We start from the raw sequence: 10,624 nt of genomic DNA, 5'->3' as shown, positions 1-10,624 counted from the left end.
GCACCTGGGGAGATCTGATCTGCCTCATTTCAGGGCTGAGTTGTGTACGTCAGCAGTGAGGTGGGAGCTGTGGGGTTAATGAAGGTTAAGTGAGTGTATGGTGTTAGAGAGCATCATGTGCAGTATCAGTCCACCGCTCCATCTATCTCCATAGCTAGCTATCCATCCATCGATCTTTCTATCCAACTATCAGTCACGTGCACATCTATCCATCCCAAACACGACAATAAATCTACCTACCCCATACACACCTGTCTAGCTATAACTTCTAACTGTAGCATTCACCTCCCCCCCCTTGGACCCCCTCTATCTATATTGATCTATCCCATACATGTCTGTCTGTGTCCAGCTCAGGTACTGGTGGACAGCTCACCTCATGTTGATGCAGGGGTCAGAGGTCAGTGCCATGGATCCTCTCAGGGGCATTATCCCTCACCCCTTGATCATAGAATATCAGGGTTGGAAGGGACCTCAGGAGGTCATCTAGTCCCACCCCCTGCTCAAAGCAGGACCAATCCCCAGACAGATTTTTACCCTGGTTCCCTAAATAGCCTCCTGGAGGATTGAACTCACAACCCTGGGTTTAACAGGCCAATGCTCAAACCACTGAGCTATCCCCAGGATATTGCACTTGGGCCTTTCCCATCCATGCAGAGACCAGGCCATACCTGCCCTGGTGCCAGGGGCGTGGCTACAGTGCCAGAGACTGCGGATCCCCACCATGACACACTCCCCACCTTGCCTCTGGGGTGCCCAGCTCCACAGCCTGCTCCCCTCTAGGGGGCAGGAGGAAGACAGCATGAGGCTCTGCATGTGGGGGTGAGGACATCTCTGCCCCACACCAGGCTCCCAAAGGATGCTGGGAAGCAAGGGGATTTTATCTCTCCCAGACAAATAACCCATTGGGGGCCAGACATGGAATGGGGGTGTGTGGAGAAGGTGGGTAGCTATGTGGGGTGGGGGGCACAGTGGGGGTTGGGTATGCTGGAGGGGGTGGCACAGTGGGGAGTTGGGTATGCTGGAGGGAGTGGGTAGCTCTAGGGATGGGGGCATAGTGGAACATTGGGTATGCTGGAAAAGGGGGCATGGAGGGCATTGGGAAGCACCCAGCCTCTGCATGGCCCATCCCTGCTTGGGCCCCTGGTGCATTGTGGATCCCCCTCGGGCACGGAGCACATGGCCAGCAGCGGATGACAGCCCCCTGAGTCAGCGCCCACCGCCCACCCGCACCCGCAGCGTCTGTCTCTCCATCTTGTGATATTTCGCTCCCCGGGAGATGCGCCGGAGGCAGTGCAGCAAACAAATCCTGCGCCAGCTTGTGCCGCAGCAGCCTGGCATAGCCCACCAAACCAGCCCCCGCCCCCCCTGCCCAGCCCTGGGCAACATAGCCATGGGTGGTGAGGCACACAGCCCTGCCAGCCACAGGGCACAGCTCATGGGCCATCAGCCCCCTGGGGCATAGACTGCTGGGCTGGAGGGGGGGCTGGGACTGTGAATCCTGGTGCTGGTGCCACAGGGCATGGACCCCACTGGGGGCCTGGGAGTGTGAATCCTGGTAGGTGCCCCTGGGCATGGATCCCTCTACTTTCCGCTGGGCATATGGCTCCAGAACTGCCCCGACATGGCAAGACGAGTGGAGAAGGGGGGGCAGGGTGGGCACAGAGCCAGAGTTGCTGGTTGGTTTCCTGGGAGCGTGTTGCCTGTTGGCAGATGAGTCCCTGGCAACGCCAGCACCAGCTGGTGCCCATTCCCAGTTCTCTGGCAGCGGCTTCTTCTCCCCCTCCCACCCAGCTCTGCTCCCAGATGTGCCTGTCAGAGACCCAGAGCAAGGGAGGGGTTGGACGGGGAGGGGGGAATCCCTCTCTTGGCTCCTCCCACTTGCCACCTTAAGCCCCGCCTTCAGCCCCCAGCTCCCTTGCCCGGCTAGACGGCGAGCCAGCCCGAGCCAGCCCAGCCCCCAGGATGGCTGGCTCAGGGGGGCAGGGAAGGGAGCACGGGGCCTTTCCCCTCTGTGGGGCGCTGGCCCTGATCCCACCCAGAGCAGGGGACTGGCTGGCTCAGGGGGGTGGGGAATGGGACGTGGGGCCTTTTCCCTGTGGGAGCGCCGGCTCCCATCTGCCCCGCGGTGATGCCCCCCCAAGGATGGGGAGGGGCTGGGGTAGGTGTCCTGCGCCCCGATCTCGCCTGTTGCAAGGGGCACTGGCTGCCCCGCTCCCCGCCCTTTGTTGGCATCTGGAGCCCAGAGCCCTTGGGCTGCCCCCGGTGGGGCGGGGCGGGGCGGAGCCCGGCCCTTCAAGGGTTAAGCGGCGGCCCCGCGACAAGGGGAGGAGCCGCCGGGCCGGGATAAGGCTCCGTGGCGCGCAGGGCTCATTCTCCCCGCGAGCGGCCGGGAGCGCAGCGCAGCTCAGCGAGCCCGGAGCGCAGCGCCCCCGCCCCGCCCCGCCCCGTCCGCGCCCCCACCGGCATGAGGCCGCCGTGCGCTCGCTGTCGCCGGCGCAGCGGGGGCTAAGGCGGGACGGTGCCCTCCGAGGGCGCCGGGTGCCAGCGGGCTGAGCGCACCGGGCACCGGCATCGGAGAGGGTTGTGCGCTCTGCGCCCCTGCCCAGGCGCGGGCACCGGACTGAGCTCCCCCGAGCACCGGACTGAGCGCACCAGGCACCGGACTGAGCGCACCAGGCACTGGCATCGGAGAGCGCTGTGTGTGGAGTGCCCCCTGCCCAGGCGCCAGCACCAGACTGGGCACTGGCACAGAACCGAGCGCCCCGGCACCGCCGAGCACTGTGGCCTGAGAACCCAACGCCCGGGCACCAGTGAGCCCTGCGGACTCTGCACTGGACTGTGTCCCCCGGGCATTGGTGTTGAGCCCCTGCAGGCTGGGCTTTGGCAACCCCCCCGTCCAGCTGGATCGGCGCTGGGCACCTGCGTGCTGCTGGCCGGGCGTCACTGAGGCTTGGATCTGCCCCTGCCCTGCTCCATCCATCTGCCCTTCTCCTCTCACCTTGGCAACATGCTGCCCCGGCCGGTCCGCCTTCTGCACGGTAAGCGCCATTACCAGAGGGCACCTAGGCTTCACCCCGGGGCAGGTGGGACCCGATGGGTCAGCTTGGGAGCCGCTGCTGGCTTGGCAGCATGGGGAGGATGGGAAGGTGCTGAGGGGTGGTACCAGGTGGAGGGCAATGCTGGGGGGGTGTTGGGGTGGGAGGACACAGTGTCCTGGGTGAGGGGTACACAGACAGGCGAGTGCTGGCAGGGGGAGAGGGATAGTGCTGTGGGGGTACAGGTGAGACATTGCTAAGTGGGGGACACAGCACCCTTGGGGGGGCACGTGACAGGGATGGAGGTAACAGTGCCCAGGCACTGACAGAACAGCTTCCTGGGGTGGGGTCGGGGGGACACAAGCACCCTGGACGGGCATGGGAGAGGAGAGCGGGGGAGAGGATGGGAGGGTGTGGGGGGGCAGCTGTGGCCGAGAGGGTTCCAGGGAGCAGTAGGAGACACAGCATTGGGTGAATGAGCAAGACAAGCCCTGGGGTGGGTGGGGATTGTTCCTGCCCTGGTGGGGCGGGGGGAGGTACAGGGCAGTGTGATGGGGAGGGGAGGGGGAAGCCAGAGCAGGTCAGTCCACACTCTGTCTCCCCCACCCTGCGAGCACAAGGACAGGGAAGGGGGGAGCTGAGCACCAGGGGCGGTGCCACCCTCCTTGCCACACACCCAGCTGCTTAGTTCCCTGGGGGGGGCAGGCCAGGGAATGGGACATGGGGCCTTCCCCTCTAGGGGGCACTGGCTCTGATTCAGCTGTGGAGATGAGGGGCTGGCTGGGGGGGTGTTCTCCTTGACCCCCAAATGCACGGATCTGGTGGGGGGAGTTCCAGCTGCGCCCCCTGCGGGACAGGGCTGGGGCGGATGGGGGGCATGTTCTTCTCTGGGGTATTTGGTGCCCAGGGGCTGGTGACTCCAGCGCTGACTCAGCTGATGAGAGGGGGAGTGAAACAGATGGGTCGAGGGAGGGGGAAGATGGGGATGGATTGGCAGGGGGGATCAGAGGCGCTGAGCACACAAGGGGTGGGGCTGGGGTTGCCGCTCCCCTGGCACTGGGGGGTGGGGGTAGGCTTGGCAGCGCTGCCCCCTGCTGGCTTGGTCCTGGTGCCCCAGGCGACTAATGCCATTTATAGCTGTCGCTTTACGGAAGAGCTCCCAGCGCAGCCGGCAGCTTATTTTGGGGGTCTTAAATTATGGACGAGCACGGAGCAGCTCCCGGCAGCCCGGAGCCCCCTCGCCTGCATCACTCGCTGCGTCACCACCCCACAGCCTCCCTGCCAGCCTTCGCCCTGCTGGGGGGTGGGGCAGATGTTCCTGGGGTATTGCCCCCTCCCCTTCTGCTCCCTAGAGCCTTCATCCTCCCCACCATGCTCCTCTTCGGGGGGGCCCCTTGGCTGTGGAACCTTCTTTGCCAGCCAGCCGCCTCCCCTTAGGGCCCCCCCTCCACATCTGTCTGAGCATCTGATCCAATGGGGACCACCCCTCACCTTCGTTCCCATCAGCAGCCATCTCTGCACTGCTCCCACCTTCCATCCCCCCCCCCTCCTCTTCCTCTGTGGGAGGCTGGACTGCTCCCCCCGGCCTTAGATCTGCCGTTTCTGCCCCTCCGTTTCCCCTCCCCTTTTTCTGATCCCCTTCACCCCAGGGCTCACTGCCCTGGTGTTGCCCCCCCCACCCATGCCCAGCAGATTCTATACCCTGCTCCCCTCTTACCATGGCCAAGTGCCACATCCTGGGGACCCCGCTCCCCAGTTCCGCTTCCTGAGTCGGTGGTTCCCCTGTTGGTTGGTCAGATGCTCAACTGGGCATGAGCTGGTGGGTCACAGATGCTGCCCCAGCAGGGGAAAGAGGGGGATTGGACAGCCACACTGTAGGTAGCTCCCATCACTGCAAAGAGCCAAGAAAGTCGCTGGAGGCCTGGAGATCTGGAAAGTCCTGGGGAAGGGCCTGCGGCATATGCCTGGGCAGGCATCTGGGGTGCTGGCATGGGGCCCACCGGGTAAGCAGAAGGGGAGAGGTGGCAGCTGTACCAAACCCCCACCCCACCCCAGGGCCAGGCGCTGATGGGGCAGGAAGGCTGGTGAAATGCAGACTGGGTGAGGGGTGCTATCCTGGCCTCCCTTTGAGGAGTGGAGTTGGACTCCAATGAGGGACCCCTGCCCTCTGGCTGGTAGCAGGGAGTGAATGGAGGGGGCAGCCCAACTAGGGCAGGTATGGGGGCTTGGGAGAGGGAGATCTGAGGGGGGAAGGGTAGGGGGTTGGGGCAGGGAGAGAGAATAGGGCAGGCCTTGAGGGAGAGGAGCCCAGGGGCACAAACCATGCTGATGGCCATACAGGAGTAGCGGGGGGTAGGCTGAGAATCTTCCAGCCCTCCTCCCTCCCTCGACCTGCACTTAGCGAGAGCCACAGGCCTGAATTATGGATGAGGCTCCTTGGGTTACAGCTGCCTGGCCGGGGGCGGGGGCCCAGAACAGCCCCCCAGGCACTGGGCATTGCTGGACTCCTGCCCAGCCCCAGAGGAGTGTTAAGGAGGCACTGCTAGACCAGTGCTAAGGGGACACTGCTTAATCCTCTGAGCAGGATTAAGGGATCAGAATTCGGCTCCTCAAATTCCCAGAAAGAGACAGGAAGTGCCCCATACAGGGCCTGAGGGAACTTTCTCAACACCCCTCAGCGAGAGACAGGGAGTGGAGTGGGCAAGGAATGCTCATCAGCACTACCACACTGGGTCAGACCAATGGGCCATCTAGCCCAGTGTCCTGTCTGCTGACATGGGCCAATGCCAGGTGCTTCAGAGGGAATGAACAGAACAGGGCAATTATCGCGTGATCCATCCCCTGCTGTTCAGTCCCAGCTTCTGGTTGTCAGAGGCTAGGGACACCCAGAGCGTGAGGTGATTGGGGTCGTCCTTGGGGAGCTCTAGGACTGTCCTGTACTTAACTGAGCCTGGGGGGTCTGCGTGGGGGAGGTCCTGCCCATGTGAGTGTGGGGATCTCCCCCGAGTGAGCTACAGAGTCTCAGCCCAGCAAGGACACACACTCTCTCTCAAGCCCAGTGGGTGTGTGGCTGGAGCTGCCTGGTGGGGAGAGGAGCACGTGTGGGTCCTGAGTGGGGAAGGGGAGAGGAGGAGGCGGCGGAGGTGGTGTGAACAGGAATGGCAGCAGCTTGTGTCACTTGCTCTGGCGTCAGCTGCCCACCTACACACGCTCTGGGCACATGCATTTGCACATGGGACACGCGCACAGAAGTGTTCACACGGGCGTGTTTGCTGCCTGGGGTCAAGAGCACGCATGGGCCCCAGGCCTGGGAATACCCACCCATTCCCCCTGGGAATGGGAACTCTATATGGGAAGGTGCCCAAAGGACACCCCCTCCTCCCTGCCCCCCCACACACGTACGGGATCACACACATGCTTGCTTGGGTAGGAGAGCACGTGGGGGGCAGGGGCGTGGCCCCCTGCCAGGTGGGGGGGTGGCCCTGGCTGGGTGGAGGGGGGGGGCTCTGGCGCACTGGATGGCGCTGGTACAACAGCCCCTCTCACCTCCTGCCTCTCTGTTTTGCAGGCTCCGTCACTCCCCTCTTCTGCCTCCTGGTGCTGCTGGTGACCTTTCCCCCTGGGGCACCCACCTGCCCCATGCTGTGCACCTGCTACTTCTCCCCACCCACGGTCAGCTGCCAAGCCAACAACTTCTCGTCTGTGCCCCTGGTGCTGCCCCCCAACGCCCAGCGCCTCTTCCTGCAGAACAACCTGATTGGGGCACTGCGGGCGGGCACCTTCGGGCCCAGCACCGTCACCCTCTGGCTTTACTCCAACAACATCTCCTCCATCCAGCCCGGCACTTTCCGCCACCTGCCCGCCCTGGAGGAGCTGGACCTGGGGGACAACCGCAACCTGCGCAACCTGGACCCCGACACCTTCCGGGGGCTGGAGCGTCTGCAGTCCCTGCACCTCTACCGCTGCCAGCTCAGTAACCTGCCCACCACCCTCTTCCGCAGCCTCTTCAGCCTGCAGTACCTGTACCTGCAGGAGAACAACCTGCTCTACCTCCAGGTGGGTGGGGGCAGGGAGCCCGGCCCCAGGGCTGGACATGCGGACGCCCGTGCGCCAGCCACTGCAGCAGGGAACCCGGCTCGGCCTGGGACACTGGCTGGCTCCGGGGGTGGGGAAGGGGATATGGGGCCTTTCCCCCTAGGGGGCACCAGCTCCAGTCCTGGGGACTGTATTCTCTGGGCTTAGGCTGAGCTCCCCCCCTGTCCTCTCGCTGGGAGTCCAGCTGCCCGACGGATGCAGCTCCCCTCCCCCACTCTCCTGCAGGCAGGCCGGGGGGAGCAGAGGGGCTCTTTGGTGCCTTGCCAGCCAGCTACTCTCAAACCACAGTCCATCCGGCCCCGGGCGCTGCGGCTCCTCCACAGAAAGAAGCAGGCCGGCCCTGCAGCCTGCCTGAGTGGGGGGAGGCGAGGAGAGGGAGTCCCTGCCAGACAGCACTGCCTCCAGCATAGCATGCCCTGCCCTGCAGAGCTCACAGGGCCGGGAGCTGGGTGGTTAGGGGGCAAAGCTTGTGCCATGTCATCTGACTTAACTACCATCCCTCCCTCTCGCTGTCATCTCGCCCCTCCTCCCTTCCTCCAACCCCTCTCTCTCTCCCCATCCCTCTGTGTCCTCTCTTCCTCTCCTCCTGCTTTCCTTCCACCTCCCTCCATCGTCCCTGGCTCCTTCCTTCCATTCCTCCTCCTCTACTCCACCATCCACCTTCCTTCTACCCCATCTATTCCTCCATTCATCTCTACCCCTCCTCTCTCCTTCCTTCTACCCCCTCTGTCCATCTCTCCTTCCTTCCATCCCTCCCCTCCTTCCTTCTTCCCCCTCTGTCCATCTCTCCTTCCTTCCATCCCTCTCTCCTTCTTTCTACCCCCACTCCATCTGTCCATCTGTCCTTCCTTCCATCCCTCCCCTCCTTCCTTCTACCCCCACTCCATCTATCCATCTCTACCCCTTCTCTCCTCCTCTCTCCCCTCCTTTCTTTCTTTTTTCTACTCGGCTCTCCATCCACCCTCCTTTCTCCCCGCTTTCCATCCCTGCCACCTTGATCTCTCAGGATGACCTGTTTGTGGACCTGGCCAACCTGAGCCACCTCTTCCTGCACGGGAACAAGATCCGTGTGCTGTCGGAGCACGTGTTCCGGGGGCTGTGGGGGCTGGACCGGCTGCTGCTGCACGTCAACCGGCTGCACTCGGTGCACCGCTGGGCCTTCCGGGACCTAGCCAAGCTCACCATCCTCTACCTGTTCAACAACAGCCTGGCTACGCTGCCGGGCGAGACGCTGGCCGAGCTGCCCTCGCTGGAGTTCCTGCGCCTCAACAACAACCCCTGGGCCTGCGACTGCCGCGCCCGCTCCTTGTGGGCCTGGTTCGAGCGCGCCCGCGTCTCCAGCTCGGCCGTGGCCTGCACCACCCCGCCGGAGCGCCAGGGTCGCGACCTGCGCCACCTGAGCCAGGCTGACTTCAGAGACTGCCCCCCGGCCAATCACGCCCCGGCCCGGCCTGCGGGGGGCACCAAGCCCAAGTGGGGTGGGGAGGCCGAGGCGGGCCGGCCCCGCAGCAACAGCTCCTCCAACCACCTGTACGGGCTGGGGGAAGGCGGGGCGCCCCCTGCCGACCCCTCCTCCTTCTACCGGGACCTGCCGGCCAGCGACATCCGCAGCCCCAAGTACGACTCCCCGACAGAGGTGGACTACTGGGCCGGCTATGGTAGTGAGGAGGGCCGGCTCAAGGAGGGCTGCGCCGGGCCCGGCTGCTCCCCGCTGGACTCTGGGGCCTGTCGGCCAGGTATCCTGCCCGCAGCCCTCCCCCCACTCCTGCTGCTGCTGGGGCCCCCCCGGCTCTGACCCGGCCCCACCAGACTGAGCAAGGACAGCGATGAGGGGAGGACAGGCCCTCAATAACCCCCCGTGGCACTGAGACTGGGGGGGGCAGCCCTGAGCCCCCCTGCCGGGACTGAGCCTGCCTTGTTTCTCCCCACACACACCCCTGCCCTTGTAGGCAGCTGGCTTGTGGAAACGTGGAGTTTGGGTAACGAGGGCTTTCCCAATGCCCAGCGGGTTCCTGCTGCTTGTCTGCTTTTGGATGGGAGGCAAACAGGACCCCCAAGGAACCCTCTGCTGGCACCCCCAACTTCCCTCCCCATTGGGCCCCCACACCTCCAGGGAACCCCACCCACCAACACCCCCATCTGATCCCCCACCCCCAATGGACCTTTCCATGCTAGCCCCCAACCCCCTTGATGTTGCTCACTGCCTCCCTCCCCCCACCCCGCCCCATCTCTCCACCCAGGGTAGAGCTCCCCCCACTTCCTACGTGACCAGCTGTGCAGGAGGGCACACCCCAGGGGCCCACAGCATGGCCCTTAGGAGTTAGAACCCCCCTCCTGCTGGAGAGAGAGGGGATCAGTGTCCTTCTAATCCCCCCACTGTCCCCTCCAAGCCACACCACCCCCTGCTCCCACATGCCCACAACTGTCCCCCCAGCTCATTGCCTGCACCCCTATAATCCCCAGTCCAAGCTACTGCCTCCCCCCACACACCAACCCAGAGAGAGCAGTGTCCCTGCCTCCACACAGTGCACCTCTCCAACCCACTGCCCCCAGCCCCTTCTTTCCCTCTCCCACAGGACACCCCCACCTCTCCCCCCAGCTCCATGTTCCTGGACTGGCCCTCAGGGCTGCAAGCTCATTCCTTCTCCCCCTCCCTCCCCCGAGTCTGGGGTTTGGGGGGGGGCCCCCCCCGGCCCCTGGGGCCCCGCCCCCCCCCCTTTGCCGACACGTCTGATGCTGGATGTTTTTCTGCTGCTCGCCCCGCCCCCCCTTCTAACAAGCAAAAAAAAGGGGTTGGAAAATTATTTATTAAAAAAAATTCTATTATTTTAGACCTGTTTGTCGGACTTAGTCACTCGGGCGCGCAGGCAGCAGCTGCTTCGGAGTCCAGTTCCGGAGCGTGGCCGCTCCTGCCCGGGCAGCACAGGGGTGTTCAGATTACTGGCTCCCGGCTCGCTCTCTGGATCCCATCTCAGGCCAGGAGGGTGCCAAACCCAAGACTGGTGGGTCTGAGAACTGATGGGGTAGGTGCCCTCCTTACCAGCTCCTCATGCCAGCTGGCACGGATTCCCCTCTCCCCACCCCTCCAGAGCGGGCACAGACTCAGCAGGCAGAGGAGGGGAGCAGCTCTGGGAGTTTTTGGGCGCTTGCCCCCCAAATCTCTGCTCTCATTTCAAAACAGCAGCTTCTGTCTCCTGAAGCTGGCAATGATTTGGGGGGGATCCTGGTGGCCCCCCACCTCCTTGCCCCTTCTGACTATCCCCATTGCAGGCTCTCGCTCTCAGCATTGGAGAGAGAACCTCACCGAGTCGTGACACATGCGTGATGCTGCCTGAGTCTGCAGCCAGCCTGAGCCAATTGCCTTGGGGGTTTCCCTTTCAGCTGAGTAGGCTGTTAACTCTGGAACCTAATGATGGTGACCACACTGCAAATGACATGAACTTGTGCATTGCTGCCCAAAGGCCCCTGCCAGGCATCCACCTTCAGGGGGCTGG

General features: G+C 63.9%; 1 protein-coding gene across 1 annotated transcript; it reads left to right on the top strand.

Annotated features, from left to right (window-relative positions):
* Positions 1 to 2,465: 2,465 nt before the first annotated feature.
* Positions 2,466 to 8,961, top strand: RTN4RL2 (reticulon 4 receptor like 2). Its single transcript, XM_034759421.1, has 3 exons — positions 2,466 to 3,038; positions 6,604 to 7,091; positions 8,137 to 8,961. Exons 1-3 carry the CDS (start codon positions 3,008 to 3,010, stop codon positions 8,923 to 8,925), a joined length of 1,308 nt encoding a protein of 435 aa, XP_034615312.1. The 5' UTR covers positions 2,466 to 3,007; the 3' UTR covers positions 8,926 to 8,961.
* Positions 8,962 to 10,624: the final 1,663 nt, after the last annotated feature.

Source organism: Trachemys scripta, chromosome 2, assembly GCF_013100865.1.
Source record: "Trachemys scripta elegans isolate TJP31775 chromosome 2, CAS_Tse_1.0, whole genome shotgun sequence".
NCBI lineage: Eukaryota > Metazoa > Chordata > Testudines > Emydidae > Trachemys > Trachemys scripta.
Note: the sequence above shows the minus strand (reverse complement) of the source record. Positions and strands in the feature narration are given on the sequence as shown.

Coding starts and splice junctions, on each gene's coding strand:
- RTN4RL2 (XM_034759421.1), top strand. CDS start 3,008: ATGCTGCCCCGGCCGGTCCGCCTTCTGCACG. Junction 3,039..6,603: donor GCCGGTCCGCCTTCTGCACG/GTAAGCGCCATT, acceptor TCTGTTTTGCAG/GCTCCGTCACTCCCCTCTTC. Junction 7,092..8,136: donor ACAACCTGCTCTACCTCCAG/GTGGGTGGGGGC, acceptor TTGATCTCTCAG/GATGACCTGTTTGTGGACCT.